At 37.3% G+C, this 20,137-nt stretch overlaps 1 protein-coding gene and 1 long non-coding RNA gene across 3 annotated transcripts in view; one reads left to right on the forward strand and one right to left on the reverse strand.

Annotated features, from left to right (window-relative positions):
- Positions 1–11,317: 11,317 nt before the first annotated feature.
- Positions 11,318–17,922, reverse strand: LOC130552715 (uncharacterized). The gene is made up of 3 exons (XR_008962777.1): positions 16,587–17,922; positions 16,112–16,196; positions 11,318–12,058 (listed from the first exon to the last, which is right to left on the reverse strand). It is a non-coding gene; the product is annotated as an uncharacterized LOC130552715 (long non-coding RNA).
- The window catches only part of anxa5b (annexin A5b), a 25,674-nt gene continuing 20,776 nt past the window's right edge, over positions 15,240–20,137 (forward strand). For both annotated transcript variants that reach the window (XM_057331206.1, XM_057331207.1), the window contains exon 1: positions 15,240–15,287. In XM_057331206.1, coding sequence (XP_057187189.1) covers positions 15,258–15,287 — 30 coding nt within the window. In that variant the 5' untranslated portion in view covers positions 15,240–15,257. The remainder of the gene's footprint in view (positions 15,288–20,137) is intronic.

The raw sequence follows: 20,137 nt of genomic DNA on the forward strand, positions 1-20,137 counted from the left end.
GCTTCTCGCTGTTAGAGAAACAAGGCCGCCGCCTGTGAGGCCGAAGGAGGGGCCTTCCCACCTTTCAAGAAAGCTCTGGGACCCCCTACCTACCCACTGGTAGGTTACAATTTCCGGTAGCGCTCACGGCTGACACCCCAGGCCAGTCACCGTCGCTTCGCTAGAGATTGTGACAGGGCACAGTGTTATGGCTTTTCCATAGGAACCCCATCTGTCGGTTCGACACAACTCGAGAGACCGACAGAAAGGGAACGTCTCGGTTACGGATGTAACCTCGTTCCCTGATGGAGGGAACGAGACGTTGTGTCCTCCTTGCCACAACACGTGCTGTCCACTGCAGCAGTCGTGAGAGGTCTCAGGCTCCTCAGAACTAAGGTGAATGAATGAGGCACGCCGTCTCCCTTTTATACCCGGATATCCGGGGGCGGAGTCCGGCATGCAAATTTCATTCGCCAATTTTCATTGGCCTTTTCTAAGAAGTCGGAAGCGATTGGTTCTCAGGACGAACCCCATCTGTCGGTTCGACACAACGTCTCGTTCCCTCCATCAGGGAACCGAGGTTACATCCGTAACCAAGACTTTTGAGAAATGTAAAACCATAAACGTCTACTATTATAGATAGAACATGATACATTTTCTTGATATGATATGTCTTATGTATAGTAAAATTCTAAGCATTACTAATCGGGTTCAGAATGTATCTGAATATGAGTATGGTTTGTCTTATGCAGTACAGATAAATACAATACAAGAAAAATACACTTAATACTATTTATATTATAATGTAATATTACATAATATAATCAAATATATATATTAGGGCTGTCAACGTTAACGCGTTAACGCATGCGATTAATTTTTTCAAATTAACGCGTGAAAAATATTTAACGCAATTAACGCAGCATCCGTTTGTTTTGACATTTTTGTCTAGCGTTACATATGTAATCACGCTCTTATTCGTGTACAGGCTTTTAAACCACTTAAGCGCATTTTAAACAGTTGCTTTGACGCGTTCAATGAAGATAGACAGCTTCTAAACTGTGGGACGCGGCAAAACGCAACGCGAGGTCCAGTCTGGTGTAAACAGTCATGGGCTGAAGGCTGCGTCGGTGAATCTCTGTCAGACAGCGCATCCGTGTTAAGTTCTCTTTCGTGCTTGAATGGATAAAACCATACAAGATTATGTCAGAAAGCCCGTTTTGTCTAGCATTTTCTTAAGCAAGACTTCAAAGTGTAAAATAAAATCTTAAATGAATGCAAAGAGTTGTGAAAATGGGAGTGCGGTGACGGTCAGATCTGCGTACTGAGACAGCTCTTAAAGGGGCCACGTTCTTAAACGTGCTGCTGTGACTCCTGTCACTAATGTTAATCAAAGAACAAAATAAAAGAAGAAATCAATGTGATTTTGTAGCTTTAATGAGAATTCTTCTGCATTTAATTTATAATTTAGCATTAAAGACTGTAAAGTGTTTGAGAACTTCCTTCAATTTCTGTATATTTCATGATAGCTCTCAATTATATTGTTGAATGGCTATAATTAATGTTAAAATAATCAATTTAATAGAGACATCAGTTACAGTACTAATATCAAAATGTTTTCTTTCATTCATAAAATGACGCTGTTAAAGAAATATGTTGTTTCTACATCAATTTGAAATTAAATGTGAAATTATTAAATGTAAAAGTATATTTTAAAATATTATTGTTATGTGTGATTAATCGTGATTAATCACAGAAAATGTGTGATTAATCCGATTATTTTTTTAATCGATTGACAGCACTAAATCAATATATATTATATATATATATATATATATATATATATATAATATACAGATAATATATTATATATATATATATATATATATAGGCCTATATATGTCCAATTTATGTCTGTCCTCCTAAACCTGAACATACCTCTATCCCAGTCAACACGATGATGTCACAGTGATCTCACAATGATGTCACAGTGATCTCACAATGATGTCACCATGAGCTTTCAGAATACTCACGATGAGGTCAAAATGTAACCTCACAGCAAACTCACTGTGTGCTCAAACTGTGATCTAAGTCTTGTACTGTGAGATTAGAGGTTTAGATGTGACTGGTTTGTCATTTGAAGTCATCATTATGTTGATGAGTGTTTGACTTAGTTGAGCTCTTGACTCTACAGTGTTTGACTTCTCTTCCTCTGGCTGCTGTAACTGTGTGTTTACTGTATAGAGCACATCCGTTATATTGAGTAATGCCAAAGAGTCTTTGATGATAGTATGATCATGGGTAAATGTTGAAATGAATATACTGTAGATGTGATATCAAAATCGAAAAATAGTAAAGCAATTCAAACGGTTACCTGTCGAGGGACAAGAGGTTAGAGCCAAACAGGTGAGTTTATTGACGGGGTTGAATATTACACTAGCAGGTGAATTAGCAATGTCAAACAGAGTCATTTAGAGATAGGGACCTATCACAAAGCAGCATCCTAAGTGAATGAACCAATCAGAAGTAGGGGAGTCGTAATCTCACGGGGAGTCGAATTTCGGTACAACACCTTGACAACTATATGCTCCTCCATTAACATTTTCACATAAAAAATTACTGTATGGTGCTTACTTACAAGTAAGTTTTTTTTTAAGTGCATTTCAAAATCCTATTGAAATGTAAAGTACGTGTAGTATACATTTGTTTGTAATATGATGTTTATGTACCCTCTTTTTTTCTTGTTGATGCATGTGCACTGTAAAAAACCCAACTCAAAAAAGTTCAAACAACTAATTTTGTTGTGTTGGTTGAGCAAAAGTCCATGAAAAAGTTCACAGAACTTCTTTTAATAAGTTCATTCATTGTAACCAAACATTTTCTTCATTAACTTATAAATATGAGTTGTGAGAAAAATTCTTTGCAAGTTCACTCAAAAAGACCTCTATAAATGTAAAAAATTGAGTTACGTCAATGTACAATGAACAAACAAGAGTTTGAAAGTTCCCAAGATGCACTGCAGTATGTTCAATTCAAATCCTAAATTACCTCAATTAATTATTTTTTGTATCTCCAATTACAGTACTTGTTTTAAATCAGTACAACTAATAATCCTGAGTTATCCCAATGAATTATTTTTTGTATTTCCAATTCATTATTTTAAGTCAGTACAACTTCTATTTCAAAAAGTTGAGTGAACAAGAAAAAGCGAGGGGAAATTAGTACTAAGATTTCTTTTGTTGTGAAGACTTACATTTTTTTACAGTGTGGAATATTCTTTGTTATATGTGGCATTGTACATGCAGTTTCCTGACAATAAAGCATTTTCAAAAAAGAAGTAGGCTGTTATTTCTTGTAAAATGGCAGCAGGGATGCATAAAAGCAGAGAGGGCAAAGCCTTGCAGTTTTGGTGACCTCCACTTTACTAAATGTCATAGGTCATTTTAGGGGCTGTGCAGTGCAATTGAGAGCTGAGAAGAGGGTAACTGGGACTGTCTGACAACATCTGTCTACAGGCATAAATATACACCCTAAGGTTTTTTTATGCCATGAACATTCAGATTTTGCATTGCATTGCTCTAAATTTGACAACGCCAGCATTCTGACTGACCCCCCGAGTGGCCCTTTTATGTATGTGTATGTCTCTATCTCCTCCCTAGATTCTTACATTTTGAATAATCTAATGCTCTGATGTCATCACATGAAATTCTCTAATACTACGTGTCTATATTTGACAGAATTAGTTCGCCATTAAGTTATCATAAGTAACCCTCCTTTCAGAAAAAGTTCCATCTCTTTTTGTCACCATGTCTAATAAAGCAAGAGAAAATATTTTGAGCAATTTTAATCCTTTGCCCAAGGTAATAAAAGTCATTACCCATTAATCCAATTAAGTAGTGTTGCTGGAGTCTTTGTAGTTCACTTAACCCAATTTAATGAAATTTCAATTTCTTTCTCCGTGAATGAGCTGACAGTCAAAAATTCAACAACATTTACTAAGAAAATTTGTGAGACCCATTTCAAAGGTGATGTGTGTAATTTTTTGTAGGATCTATTGACAGAAATGCAATATAATATACATAACTCTGTCTTCAGAGGTGTACAAAGACCTTACATAATGAAGACCTGTGTTTTTATTCTCTTAGAATGAGCTATTTCTATCAACATACACTGCGGGTCCCCTTGCATGGAATTCACCATGTTGTTTCTACTGTATCCCTAAAAGGCCAAACGGCTCTACAGAGCATGTTTCATAAATATGTTATCTCCTTCGGCAAAAAAGTGAAAACGTGATGACATCTTAGCCCTGTGTCAGCCACCGTAGTGCTTTGGAAGGAAGGGGAGGTGTGGAGTGAGCATTTGGTTGCAATTCGCAACCTCACCGCTATATGCTGCTAAATGTCATACACTGGACCTTTAACTTGCCATTGTATATGACATAAGTTCTTTCAAATCCAAATAAACCTAGCTAAATAAGAATATAATTCTGTGACCTAGTACAGTGTACATTCAATAGAAAAGGGCTTGAAGCGCATTATTGTAAGGCAAGCCAATCAGAACATCATTTTCCTGAAGTCACATTGACACCTAGTAACAGATGCTGATTTTTTCACCCGAGTGTCCATAAGCAGTCTTACAGATTTCCTTGAATACGAAAACCTGCATAATGCATTATGGGATACCCTACAAAAAAAGTCCAACCTTGCAGCAGCCACCACAGGATAATGTTTCCACCAAGCATTTATAGCTTAACCAGCAAGTCGTTCTTGGTCAACTGTTTTCACCAGGCTGGAACTGGAAACATATAAAGCTAGTCCTTTCAGCTGGTTAGGTAACCACACCTGTGGACCATATAAAGAAGATAACAATATTTAGCTGCCCGTCATTGGTGAAACCAAAAAAGCCATACATAAGATCTGAGCCACTGAAACCCTCTTTGTGTTTATGCACATTATGCATTGCTCAATAAACTGGTATAGAACTGTAAAATGAGCAGTTGATGTGATGACTGAAAGTCAAAGCTGACAAAGATCTCTGGCAAAGTAGCACATGTGTGAATGCATTATCATCATACTTTAAGGTTTATCACGTTCATGTTGCTTAAGCTCACCGCTTTTCAGCACTCCATAACTACATCCCTGCAGCAGTAGATTATTGAGCTTCTTTGGAGGAACCAATAGCCAGAGGATGACAAGAGAGTGGATCAAAGTACAGTAATGCTTTAAATCAAATCCAAGGCAAACGATTTCAGATTCTTATACATTTTCCATCCTCATCCTCAAAACACCCGATTCTCTGGGTGGAATGTTACATTTTTTGCTCAGTCACTCCATATTTATTGGTTCATTTTAGCGTTTAACTAAGCCATGTTTTCCTTCTCTTTTTCTCCTCATTAAAAGCAGAACCACAACAGATACTCGGATCATACATACGTATGCCCCTGTTGCTCCAGTGTCATTTCACGATAACGTCGCCCTCTTGCTGCCTCATTGGCTCGCCGCTGGGCCTCTATGCTCATTTGTTGTCTTCTCTTGTCCAATGGGGGCTAATAGAATGTGGCAAATGTAAATGCTGCCGTGGAGATGAGTGAAATGTCAGGCTCAGCTGCACTGCCACATGCTTTGTGAGTTTACAGCATCTGTGCACATGGCACCCTACGGATAATGTGATTTTTCCAGCAACAGCGAGCACTGTGGGGGACAGAGAGATACAAGTCCCACAAAACCATGAGGGATTTTAGACTCAAGAGGCACTTAAGGAAAAGATTATTTTAGACGCTGAAGTGAGAAAGAACTGTGTGAAAACAGTACAAGGAAGACTTATCATAAGGCCCTCTTGAATGATTGAGAATCATTTAATTATTAATATTAATACATTTTTAAATAACGCATTAAAGTTTTGGCAACACTAAACTTTAGAATACAATATAATAAAATACACAGTTTAAGATGTAAAATATCATGTGATTTTCATAAGACATTTAATGAGGGTTTTGCTTAAACAAGAAATTGTTATTTGTCTGTGGTGTGAGACAAAGAAGAAAAAGGACAAAACAATCACAAAATTATGCATGTGTATTTCAAAGCATCTAAACATGCTTAAAGGGATAGTTCACCCAAAATGGAAATTCTGTCATCATTTACTCACCCTCAAGTTGTTCCAAACCTGTATAAACTTTTTTGCTCGGTTGAGCACAAAGAAAATATTTGCAAGAACGGGTTTAGAACAACTTGAGGGTGAGTAAATGATGACAAAATTTTGTTTTTCATTTTGGGGTGAACTATCCCTTTAAAATAAAGATAAGATAAAAAATCTGATTCAGAAAAATATTTTTGACTTTTCCTCTCACTCTGACCTCTACCCCTACAGGTAATACAGTAAACAACCTAAATACAATAAACATGTAAACACCCTTTTCAAACGTGAAAGGTGATACATTAGAAACTAAATGTAGTAGGACAAAAAGTTTGGGGTTCTTCTTAAAAATACATTTCAGCCAATTACAAATAACCCCTCATGTGCCCTGCTGTACTCTCAAATCCAAATATGCAGTTATGATTTAATCTCACATTTATCATTTTACACATATATCTACATAAATGTATCTCAAATAATCAGAAGGAAATATGTCTTCAGGACCGGTCAACCCATTAGACGACACAGGGAACTACCCAGGGTAACATCTCTCACGGCGTGTAATCTTTTAACTTTTTTGTTTTTGAACATCTTTGTACTTGTTATGGGGTACAGAAATTTGTTCATGTACATTATCTTTTATTATTAAAGTTTTGTCTTTGATGCCTGTATGCTAGTTCCATATTTCACACTTTGCATTGTTATTTCTTCCTTAATCCTGGACGAATATCCTCACCTGTCCACAGCAATACGTACCATCTGCACCAGTCTATTCAAATAATCAAGTCTATTTATATAAGTTTAAAAAAATGCAATAAACATTGTTATTATTGTTGTTAAACAACAATGTTATTATTAATGTTGATAACAATATTAACAATAATTTTTAAATGTAAATACCCCACACTGTAAAAAAAAATCTGTTATAAAAACTGAAATTTTCTGTCAGCTGGAGCGACAGAAATACACTGTAAAATAACAGTTATTTTCCTTTAAAATTACAGGATATAACCCTATTATTAATATTCCGGTCTTTTTCTGTAATTTTATATTTTTATGACCGTATTTAAAAAATAAAAATATGTTAAAAAACACACTGTAAAATGTAATTGTTTTACATGGGAAATCTGTAAAAAAATAACAGAATTTTTTCTTTAAATTACGTTTTTTCATGCAATCTCTTAATTTCTGAAAAGCTATAAAATATAAGAAAGAACAGTATTTAGATAAAGCATGTCAAGCACACTGCATGACATTTCAGCCATCCGAAAGCACAAACAGTTTCAAGGACTGACCAACTCATACATAGCCAATTAAAAACAGATTTAGTCTCCATGAATGAACCTCAAAGAATGATTATTATTCATGAGACAATCAACACACAAATTTATCCGATAAATTAATTTAGTTCAAAAACTATTACAGAGAAGTACATTTATCGTATCAATTATAACTCACTTGATCTTCGCTTTGAGTATGTGCAAAAGGTTTACAGACATTTACATTTAGTCATTTAGCAGACGCTTTTATCCAAAGCGATTTACAGAGAGTTCAGGGAGCAATAAGCGATATGTCATACAGGAGCAATAATACAATAGCTGGTAATACAAAGTTAGTTTCAACAAAAGCTAGACCACTACCTGTTGAGAGAAAGAGAGAGGGTTAGTGTTTTTTTTTTTTTTCATTTTGCTGTCAAGTATTCACAGAAGAGATGGGTTTTAAGTAGATTTTTGAATGTTGTGAGAGATGTGGTTAGGAAGTTAGGAAGAATGTTCCACCAGGAAGGAGTTGTGAAGGAGAATGAGCGGGAAAACGATTTATTGCCCTTATGAGAAGGCAGTACAAGACGCCGCTGGTTTGCTGAACGCAGGGTTCTTGATGGGGTGTAGGGAGCCCAGTCTCATGAATTGCATATAAATAACACGCGCATTGCATTATCGTGAAATACGTATGCCAAAGTTAGATTTTGCGTGCATATGATACGCCTATTTTTGCGTGCATATGATATGCCAATTTAGCGCGCGTGCATATTAACCGGCAATTTGTCTTATTAACCTGTCCCCAAACCCTAAACCTAATGTTAGCGTGCGTGCATATTATAACCTCTACCCAAACCCTAAACCTAACAGTATTATTTTAATTATTTCAGTGTTTCCTCTTCATGTAGGTTTCAAAATGACTGCTCTCTAGCGAGGTGCACGCAAACATTGGCATGTCATATGCACGCAAAATCTAACTTTGGCGTACGTATTACACGATAATGCAACAGCGTGTTATTGATACGCAATTCATGAGACCGGGTTGGTGTAGGAGGGTGTGAAAGTATGCATGTGCAGATCCAGTGATAGTCCTATAGGCAAGCATTAGTGACTTGAATCTGATACGGGCTTCAACCGGTAGCCAGTGGAGGGAGATGAAAAGGGGCGTCACATGAGCCCTTTTGGGCTGTTGGAAGACGAGGCGTGCTGCTGCGTTCTGAACCAGCTGGTGTGGTTTGATAGCCTTTGCATGAAGACCAGCAAGGAGAGCATTGCAGTAGTCCAACCTTGAGATTACAAGGGCCTGGACAAGGAGTTGTGCCGCATGCTCAGTGAAATAGGGTCTAACCTTTCTAATGTTGAATAAGGCATATCGGCATTACCGCGTTGTCTTTGCAATGTGATCATTGAAGGACAGCTGTTCATCAAATATAACTCCGAAGTCTCTCTAAACATTTAATTTTCTTTTAATTAATATGATGACATCTGATGGCATATACTTTATACACAGATTCAAAACTGCAGAAAAGACCGAAAATAAAACATGAAAAAATGCAGATTACCTAAAATAGAAGCAGTCATGTTTTATGTGTAATTCTTTCTATTGATCGTCTATGAAGTATTGAGTATGACATCATCTCTCTCTGGATTGATTGAATATGTTTCATAAGTGCCTCACTGCACTTACTGCCACTAACCATATTTTTACTTAGCAAGTGTTTAGTTTATTAGTTTAGTTTAGTTTATTAATTTATAAAGCACATTTCAAAGCACATTTCAAAACAACAGAAGATGCAACCAAAGTGCTGTACAGAAGTAAATTAACACTTCGGATCGATACCTTAGAGACAAATGTAAAAATATAAACACGCTCAATAAAAACAAACAATACAGATATGTTTTTAGGGAAGATTTAAAAATACAAACAGAAGGGGAAGATCTAATATTGAGAGGGGGGCTGTTCCAGAGTCTAGGAGCAGTCACTGAGAAAGCCTGGTCTGGTCACCTTTCGTTTTGTAACGTGAACAGGGAACAAAAAGATGTTGATTGGAAGAGCGTTAGGATCTTGAAACATTGCACGGGAAAAGAAGATCACTCATATACTGAGGGGCAAGTCTATGTAAAGCTTTATAAACAAAGAGCAACATTATAAAATCAATCCGGGACTTAACCCGTAACCAGTGGAGAGAAGCTAGCACAGGGGTAATGTGCTGATGCTTTTAAGATCCAGTCAATAGCCTGGCTGCTGCGTTTTGAACCATCTGCAAATGATTGACAGTTGAATTAGGCAAACCCAGGTATAAAGAGTAACAATAGTCCAACTTTAAGGTAATAAATGCATGAATAACAGTTTCAAGTTCTTTCTTTGAAGAAATCATCTTGATTTTGGCAATAGATCTTAACTGTAAGAAACTGCTTTTAACATTAGCACTAATCTGCTTATCAAAACTCAAACTGGAATAAAAAAATGACACCATGGTTTTTGACATGGTATGAACATTTGAAGATAGAGAACCAAGCTGATTAATTATGTCAGCGGTCATATGGGCGAAGATAACAATTTCGGTTTTGTCATCGTTTAGCTATGGAAAGTTCATGTCCATCCAACAATTTTTGTCACACAGGCACTCCAACAGGCCAGACACAGAAGCATTATTATTTTTGATAGGGAAATAGGGATGAGTATCATCGGCATATAGTGGTACGATAAATTGTGGCTCTGAATAATATGACCAAGTGGAATCATATACTGTATAATGCAAACATTCATATATAATGCAAAGAGTTAACACTTGCCCTGTAGAAATTCAAACATGCTAAAAGTATGTGGGAAACGCAAGGAGAGAGTGTGTGTTAGAGAGAGAGGTACTGTAATAAAGAAGGGAAGTATTGACTGAAGAGGTCTCTACATCGTAAATGGCTCTGTGACGAAAATGGGTTGGTGCACATCATCGGATGTGAAGTGTGCTGCAGCTATTTGCAACAGATTCATGGCGAAATTTTTTTTTTTAATAATTCAGAATTTTGATACTTTTTTACAGTATAATTTGAGAAAGTAGTAAGTTGCGTAGGAAATGTAGGTAGGTGGATAAGTGGGTGGTTGTTTGGGTTAGTAGGGTAGTAGGAAAACATATGGTAGATGGATAAACACTCTTTAAATTATAACAACACTTCTGTCTAATTGTTTTATTTTCTTTAGTCTCAGAATCAACAGATTCTCACTTTTCTGTACAAAGGACAGAAAAAAACGGCATTATTAAAAGAACACCAAATGAAATAAGAAAGAGAGACACATAAGGCACATTACTAAAGTTAAAGGTTTCATGAACTGGCCTTTTTTTATTGTTTTATACTGTTGTATGAGGTCTACTTATGACGTTCGCGTTGTTTTTACTTTAAAAAAACATCAAAATCAATAAGTAATAGGCTATTTTTACCCAGGTTTTGAGGCTGGCTCGACAAACGCTCGGTTTTAATGGGGCACGCATTGAAGACTTGGAAGTAAACGCCCCCACTGCTATGATTGGATAGCAGTTTGCGTAGTAAACTTAGTTGTAGCCTTCTGTGAATTAGGTTAACGTTAGACACGTAACGTTAGGTTACACATTATCAGGACATATCAAGCGATCTCTATCAAAGCAATAGTGACGCATAGAACAAATATGTTTTACTCACATAAGATTGCTGCGCCATTCCTGTCGGATCCAATATTGACGGCACAGCACTTCTTTTTAATTTTAGTCTCCCCACAAATCCAGCGTCGACCTGGGCCTTGTTCACAAAGGAATCCGCGGTGAAATGAAGCGAACAAATGCTCAATGTTTTACCCACGTGAGCTGGAACGCTTTTAAAAATAAACTTCAACCACGCATTACTAATGTCGGAATCCGAAGGAAGCTGTTACCTCTCCCTATTTAAATCGGTGTCTAGGAGTATTTGGGAGGTAACAAATAAGAAAAAAAAAAAAAAATACATTCGACTGATGAATGTACTTAAAATGGATACTTTTATCAATATTTCAAGTGTGGTGAATGTCATTCAATAAATCAAGCAGAGACAAGCATAAATTTTAACCTTGCTTTTAGTGGAGCAAATAAGTTAATGCGACAGATATAATAACATCCAACAACCCAAACACAAGTGAGAACCAAGAGCGGTGCTTAAGGAAAGAAAGAAATAAAACAAAACAAAACAAAACAAAACAAAACACAATAACTAACACCCACTCAATTATAAATATAAGAAATAAAAAAAAAACATTTTCGGCGTAGAACGCCACTACCTACTCTAGCTATCCAAAACATAAATACAAAAGTTGGCACCCGCTCGTAAACTAGTGTGTTTAAACAGTTTTTACCCTGCGTGTAGTCTGGTGTAAGTCACGTGACATGCTGAACTGGTCCCATCTCTATATGTTCGAACAAGTGAATCAAAACTCGGACCAACCGAGAAGCATGTTATATTTAAACACACAATAACTCAATCTACAAAAATTAACGAAAGCAAGAGCAAAGCCAACCTAACATATAAACAAACAATGAGAACGGAAAACAAAGCTCCCTCTCCTCCTCCCTTTTCCTCTCGAAGCGCGTCACCTCCGGCTTTTATCAAGGCCTCCCACATCTGATTGGCGAGGGTGGATTGATGATTGACGGGAACACGATCCAATCACAGATTCTGTGAACCTATTATAGAAACGGGAAAATACAGGAATCAAAAACAAACGTCCCCTAATAATACTGGACGTAACAGAAGCGACTGTGTTCTTCCACAACCAGGCACTGACTGCACAATATTTTGCGATCTTTAATGGCATTTTTCTTGCTTGCTCGCTCTTTCTGGTTCCGAGCAACTTGTGTTACTTCAGTAATGTCATGCGCGATCCAGTGGGCGGGGCTAGAGAAGTAGTCGTTGATATTCCTTTCTGGAGGCGGTGTTCAACCTATCTAGGTGCATTCCAGGACCTGGGCCTGGTGTCAATAAAAGTTGTAATTTCAGTAACAAGGGCGTTTTCAGTTCTGACACTTACAGGATGTTCGCTTGAATACGATTACCTCGTAAATAACCAAAGCTCGGATTAAAATTGATGTCTTAATTCATGACACCTTAAAATCGCTTGTATTGCATTTTCATTTTTTAATGCTCTTTAACAATCTTACTTGTAAGGCAACTTTTTGGAAGAATACATTAATCTTTAGTTTTTTGACTGACACATGAGCTCATTTTAAACCCCGAGGTGGGGTCACATTTAATTTATATCTTTTTCTGTCCTCTCCTTCACTCTTTCGAGTCACACTGCTCATATTTACTCATTCAAAGCCTGCGGACAGAGCGATGTCTAGCCACATCCCCGCGGTTCTGGACTGTAAACCATCCTTGAGTCAATCCCAGCCTGAAGAGATAAGCTTGTGTTTCAATTCTCTGTTCACAAACCAGCTCAAACCAGCATTGGCCACATAGGTCTTTAATTATTATGAACCCTTTCATTACTGTGCACACCTTCATGTCCATGCTCGTGTGATCTCTTGACTGTAATGAGCTTCATAAACAACCAGATCTCTAAAAAAAGATTCAAAAAGTTACAGTTAATATGGTGAACACATGCTGTTGGATCAGTTACCAGTACACATAAAAAACTTATGCATTGCAGGTCACTCAGGATTAAAGTTTCACCCTAATTCGTGAAGTGTCTTTCAGCTTTTCAGAAGTATTTAGACGGTGCACAAAAGGGAACAATTGTGCGGGGACAGATCTGCTATTTTTGTTGATTTTTATAAAAAACAACTTCATTCTGAGCTTTTGAATTTTCATTATAGCATAAAGTAACACTAAACAGTGTTAGCTTAAAGTCCTGTCAAAATCTACAACACATCTTGTTTGGAATTCTTCTTTCATGTCTTTGAATTTAAAGAAGCATATTCTTTTGTCAGGAGTCTAAATCCATTTTCCAATCTTTCATTGCTGTCTCTACACTGTCTGAGGCTCTGTTTCATGTCCGCCTGATTTTGGCTGACAGATTGCATAACTAAACAGATACGCATGATGCGCCATCCGGGTTCTCAATGAAACAGCAGTTCAGTTGATAAAGCAAGTCATCTAATAGCCTCCAGACTATTTACGCTGCTTCTATACACAGCTAATACACACACGCCTGCAGCTTTACCTCACCACAGTACCCTCGGTCTTCTCATGACTGCAAGAAAGAGAGAGACGTCAGTGAGGGAGATAGATTTGAGATTAGTTCAGTAGAATCTTTAGAAGAGTCATGCAGCAGAAAGGTCATTCTTCATTAAGGCAGCTGATGCTTGCAGTAGGCTATAAGAGATTCCCTTCTGCAGCCAAATGCAATGACTTCATGAATCATATGTTTATTCTTATGACAAATCAATCTGTGTGGGATTTTAGATAAGCATCATACTAACCTAATTTAAATACTTCAGGAAAACCTCACCTTCATGCATCACAAAAATCATAATATGAACAGATGTGTAAATAACATCGATTAGGCTACAAAACATTTAAAAAAAGAAGAGACAGAATGATGAGATGTCAATTGACAAATGTCAATCTCAAATGTTAATCTTTCTTTCAAGACACGAAACTTCACAGTAATTTTTCACCTGTCCTGCACCCCACGTCCGATCATTCCACAAAATCGATCATTCATGCTACAATGTCGCCCTCTAGTGACAATTAAAGAACAAAAACTGGGTTAATCCATGACGAATTAATTCAAACCACTACAAAGGATTGAACGTCTGCAAATACCTTGGGTCTAAATATATCAAAGATAATTATACATATCCAAGCGAGATGAAAGGTATATGTATGAGGGACATTTACTTAATAGCATACTGTGTTAATTATATGATGGCAAAGAATAAACAGCAGTACATTCAAATAATCGATTCCAGATGAAAAAGAAAAACAGCAAGACCTGTATTACACGTCTGTCGGTGTTTGATTGATCAGTGTGATACCCCTGTCCAACCTGTGTCTGTTTCTCTTGGTCGGAGTCTGTTTTCACCCGACTGAACATGCTCAAACGGGGTTTGTTGGGTCGTGGATTGTCTGAGCAGTGTAGCCTATAGTTTCTGACAAACGCAAATAAACTCTGACGTTATCTGCTAAACTTTGTCATGCCGATTAGGCGAGTCACTTGCAAAGACTGCTAGTCAGTTTGTTAAATATGTTTTTTGTAGCAAAATCTTTATTAATTTGTGGTTGAATTTTGTACTGAACCTATACACTGTATGGCTTTACAGCACTGGCTTAGAACCACCGGACCATGCAGACGATGCACATACTTGTGGATCATAGATGTGGCCATATAGACTCGGGCCAGTTAAAGTTTGAGTGTTGGGGTGGACAGATCAGAGACTGGGGCACAGGGGAAGGTAAATAGACTTTTCAGAATGGGTTACCTTTTAACAATGCAGCAAATTTGTTTCACTTTGTAATAAAATGATTTAGCATGAGTGTGGCACTTAATCTCAAATGTTTTTTATTTTATTTTAGTGAGAAATAAATAGAAGACAATCCATAGAAGAAAGAAAAGCATAAACACAAATTCACAAGTAATGTAATGTTAGCTGATTGAAGACTTGCTCTATAGTTCTAGCTTAGGGGCGTAGCTACATGGTGGCCACGGCTACCCCTGAATGATGGATGGCCACCTATTTGGCCACCTCTGTTGTGCGAAGCAGTTTTAAAATGTGTGTCGGTGTTTACGGAGTGCTGCGCAGATCATTTAGCGTATGCATTGAAAGTAACGTGAGAACATTACTCTCGTGTTAATATGATGTCATACGCTGACGCAAACAGTCTGAGCGCTATAGCTGAACAGCAGCTAACCGCTTCGTGACAGTGTACTGTCTATGTACCATGGAAGTTCACCGCGAGCAGAAGGATCAGGTCAGTAAAATCAGTCTTGTTTAACTGGATTCCATTCATTAATTACATTTTCGTGAAAGTTTAAGTTGGGGTAGGCTACTGCAATGTTTATTTTCTATTAAAAAAAAAAAGCTAACTTACTGCAAATGATAGCTAGCAAATTATTTTAAAATAATGTTGGCACATGAAAGCATTGCGAGTAAATTGTTTACTTTACGTTCTTTGTGTATGTTTTGACCAGCAAATATGTGTAATGAAGAATTGGTGTAAATTACAGTAGAACTTAAAGAATTTCTGTCTGTAAGGATTTTTTGGTCACTCTAATAAAATCACTGGGTCTGTTGGACTTGGCAAAGCAATCCTCAAGTCCGCGTGTTCAATAACTCAGTAGAGTAGAAATTCTCTTCAAAAGATTTATTAAATCAAACACCACATGAATAAAGCATACAGAGCTCTGAGTTCGTCTGTCCCTAGTTACACAAAACTACTCGAGTCTTATGTCAGGAACTCTGCACTGCTCGTCTCTCCCTCAACCCAGTATTTATAAACAGACACAAACAAATTCAGTTTTCGAGGCGGTCTCTACTTAAGAAATCAGCTGATTTCTTGTAAGCCTTGGTAAGCATCAGTTTCAGTCAGACTGCGCTGGTTTTAGTTCCTAATTCTCTGCAAACAATCTATTTTGGTTATCACATGGGTGAGGCGCCAGACGCACCTCACATGATTTTCACAAAAACATATTGTTCCGTACATTATTTATCAAACTATAACCTATATGTAAAGAATAAATGAATAATAAAAATAATGAAAACTGTAACATGTTGAAATATACTCATCAGTCTTACCTGGCCACCTCTAAAAAAAGTTCTGGCTACGCCTATATGCTCGCAGATGTTCCCTGATGCTACTTGCATCTTCTCCGGCATCAACCTATTGGGGTAGTTAAATTGTTATAAATAGAAAATATATGATTTATACAAACTCAAAGAAATTGAATCATTTTTATGAAAAACTACAACACATGAGACCAGCAACCTTTAACAGTATGAGGAGAAAAGGCTCGAGCATTGTCGGTTAGTCCAAATGCGTTTCAGTATGGTAGAAAGAACTAATTAGGTTACTGCAACTGGCTTTTTGTTCTTTTTGAGCGTCCATAGGTTGGTAACGTTATTCGCTTATTGATGAAAAATCAACCTGCAAGTTAACGTTAGCGTTCGGTCTGGCTCCGTCACAAAAACGCGGTCCAACTTTTGCAAATACCAATAAAAATTTCCCCTGAAAAAACCTAATAGCCTATTTCTGTGGGGCTATAACACTCACCTCGAAAGATATTTGGCTCTTTCTCCCTCTGAATCTAGTTCAGTCCTGGTTTTGTTGACGGGTCCAACGACGACGAAGTTTTCTCCTCAGGGAGAGGAGACTGGACGCTCGCGCATTGATAGCGTGCACCTGCTGCACACTGATAGGCGCGTAGGGTCCAAATGCTCTGGTCTAAAGTAAGTTCCAGGCAGGTCCAGCTGACCAGCTCACGTTTTAAGGCTATTAGGCTTTGTTCATGGTGGGAATTGGTCTTTGTCAGATACGTGGGTTTATTGTGTAACTTTGTTATAAACTGGCGCTGTATAAGTAAAATGTAATTTAATACAATGTGATAAAGTGGAATAAACTTCCAACTAAATCATAAAACATTAATATATAGTCAAATATTTGATTACATTAATAAAACAAAGCAAAGTTAATATATGAGTTAATGTATTGCCTTTTTATTGAAGTTTGTGATATAATTTCGGTACAACTGACTTTGCACAAGTCTTTTATCAGTTTACATTTATTTGACAACAGCCGATCACCATGTTTTAGCTTCCTCTCATCCTCCTTCCACACAATTTAAGATGCAACTGATAGCTCTCAGTATCCAAACTGTCTTGTTGCTTCCCACCACCACCCTATTCTCCTCCTTATATTTTAGATCTTACTCCATATGTTTGCTATTTACTGCAATGGCAAAATGTCTTAAATCACTTTTATGCTCTTCTGAGGTCAAAAAGTCTTGTGTGGGGAATATTTCCTTATGAGGGTAAAACGATATTCAGGAAATACACTATATGTTAATGTTGTTTTTAATCCTTTCCACAACTAAAGAGATTAAGAGAGAGTTAGAGATCCTTAAAAAAAACATATAGGGGTTTAACAGGTTCTTTGTATAGCAGTGGGAAAAAAGCACCTTTTTTTCTGTGTATACACAAAATTACAGTATTTAAAAACACCTGTTTCAACAAGATTTCACATCGACATAATATGTTAACCTGTGTCTTAAGTGGATGTTGGATTAACTGTTGGGGAAAAATATGTGATGCGTAACATTTTAGATCCTTGCAATGCAATACAGTAGATATAGGCTATTAAAGCCGCCGGTCTCGATGTCAATCATGTTGTCGGTCGGGGCAATGTGAACACAACAGTTATTTTTCATAAAATTCTATACCCAACTGCCAACTTGTCTGTTGGTGTTTGATGGCATTTGTCTGGGTGGTGTGATTTGGCCTTATGACAGTCAAACACACATGAAACCTGGTGAAATGGCTAAATAAGAGAAAACAGTTTGCTGATGTTACTTTGTTGGCCTGTCTCCTTCAGTAGTAAATATGATACACCGAATGTCAAAAAATGTATTACCCCCTGCCGGGTTTATGATTATGACCTTTGACCGTACATCCTGTGTACAATTATGAACCCTTTGTTGTTTGTTCAGGAAAACAGGTTATAATGTCCAGGCCTCGTTGTTTCACACACCCCACTTCTTTGCTGTAGAGATAAATATTTGGTTTGAGAATGCTTGGTCTTTGACCTCCTGTGAATGAAAGCAACAAAAGATGCGTTAAAGAAAATAAGAAGCACTGGTGTTAAATAAAATAGCTAAATATTGATTAAATGAAATAAGATAAAAGATTCAGGTTTTAAGTTTAAAAATAATGTGTCTGAGTTGGTTTTCAGATTGCTTGGTTTTTGACCTCCTGTGAATGATGCATTACAAGATGAGTTAAAGAAATAATTAGCACTGATGTTAAATAAAATAAATAGTGATTCAATGAAGTATGATAAAATAGACAGATCCAGCTTTTAAGTTTTAAAAAGAACTTGCCTGTGTTGTAGGGTGATGCATGCAGTCAGTTGTTAAAATGAAAATGTAGTACCAGCTAATGTTGGGAGATCCCCTGTCCCCTGCCTACACACACACATCCCCTCCACCCCCAAAACCAAGACGATGTTTGCAGTCATGTCTTTTTACATGGTGTGAAAACAGTTTGATGTGGATGTATATCAGAGATCAGAGAGATAAATTAAATGTTAATGCGTGTGATGTTTCTTGAAAGATCAAGTTAAAACGTTTATAAAAGTCTTGCTCTGGTTCCTGGGGTCATGTCCTGCCTATCTAACCCCACACCACCTGGCAAAATGTTGGACCCATCCTGCCGGACTGACAGCGGGTGTCTGTCTCATAACACAACATGAAACCTAGGGGTCTGTCTTTCTTATCAACATGTCCCAAACAAAGTTTGTAATTGTGTGTTTTTATGACTTGGTAATCAAAGGTTTAGTTAAGTTTTAAAAATAAGTTGCCTGTGTTGAAGGGTGATGCATGTAGTCATTTGCATCCTGTGTGCATTTATGACACCCTTTGCTGTTGTTCAGGAAATTGTTTTTGTGTTTTGTAATTTCCAGACCTTGTTGTTTCACACCCCACAGGGTTTGTAGAAGAGATAAGGATTTGGCTTCAGAATGGTTGTTTTTTGACCGTAATGTCTGTGAATGAAGCAATACAAGATGAGTTAAAGAAATAAGAAGCACTGATGTAAAATAATATAGATAAATAGCGATTAAATTAAATTCGATGAAATGATATTTCGAAGTCATGTTTTAAGTGTTAAAAGAACTTGCCTGAGTTGAAGTGTGATGCATGCAGTCAGTTGTTAAAATAAAATTGAAGTTCCAGCTATCCAACCCATCCCTCCCAGCTCCAAACCAAGACGGTGCTTTCACCCTGGCTGTCTTTTTACCTGGCAACAGGATGTGCTGTGAAGGATTTTTAAATTTAATCGTTATGCTTGTGACGTTTCTTCTAAGAGCGAGTTGGTTTTGACTTTTATCTGACAAATGATGAAAAGTGTTTGAGATATTTTGTTTCAGGCAGAAGAAAGTCAGCCAGGACAGAACTCATAACATTGTTAAGTCCTCAACTTAACTCCTAAAATCTATAGTTGTGTTAAACTGACAGTTTAGAGGTGCTAACACATGTGGATTGCCCTCTTCGCACAGGCAGAGAGAACATGTATGGCACGTGCATTAATCAAAAGCTAATTGACGACCATTGTTAAGATTGTGGACCAGTAATATACTTGCACTACATGCCTAGCAGACACCCCAGACATCTTCCACAGGCAGAATAAAATCAGACAGGATGAAAACACATTATTTTTAAATGAATCTTTGACTTAACCCTTGCACACTAAACCTTTGTCAGAGCACATTGCCTTGTTTAGTCTAACAAAAACTCACATTCGGACCGACTCTTCCATGACCAGGAAGAACATGTCGGGGCATTTCCTTTAATTAAAAGGTAGTTTATGGCACATTGATAAGAAGCCAGACCCCCAAAGTCTCAAACACTTTCATCATTTGGCAGGTAAAAGTCTTAAACCTGGAACCAAGTCATTCTTAAATGAAAACGTCACACACATAAACATTTCGTTTATCTCTCTAAATTATAAAACACAACCCCAGCAGACAGGTTTCACACTGTCTTTGGAGACAGGCACCCCGGCTGGCAGGCTGGAACCACCTTTGCCAAGTGGAGTGGAGGGGTAGATACT

This window comes from Triplophysa rosa, linkage group LG4 (assembly GCF_024868665.1).
Source record: "Triplophysa rosa linkage group LG4, Trosa_1v2, whole genome shotgun sequence".
In the NCBI taxonomy this organism is placed as follows: Eukaryota; Metazoa; Chordata; class Actinopteri; order Cypriniformes; family Nemacheilidae; genus Triplophysa; species Triplophysa rosa.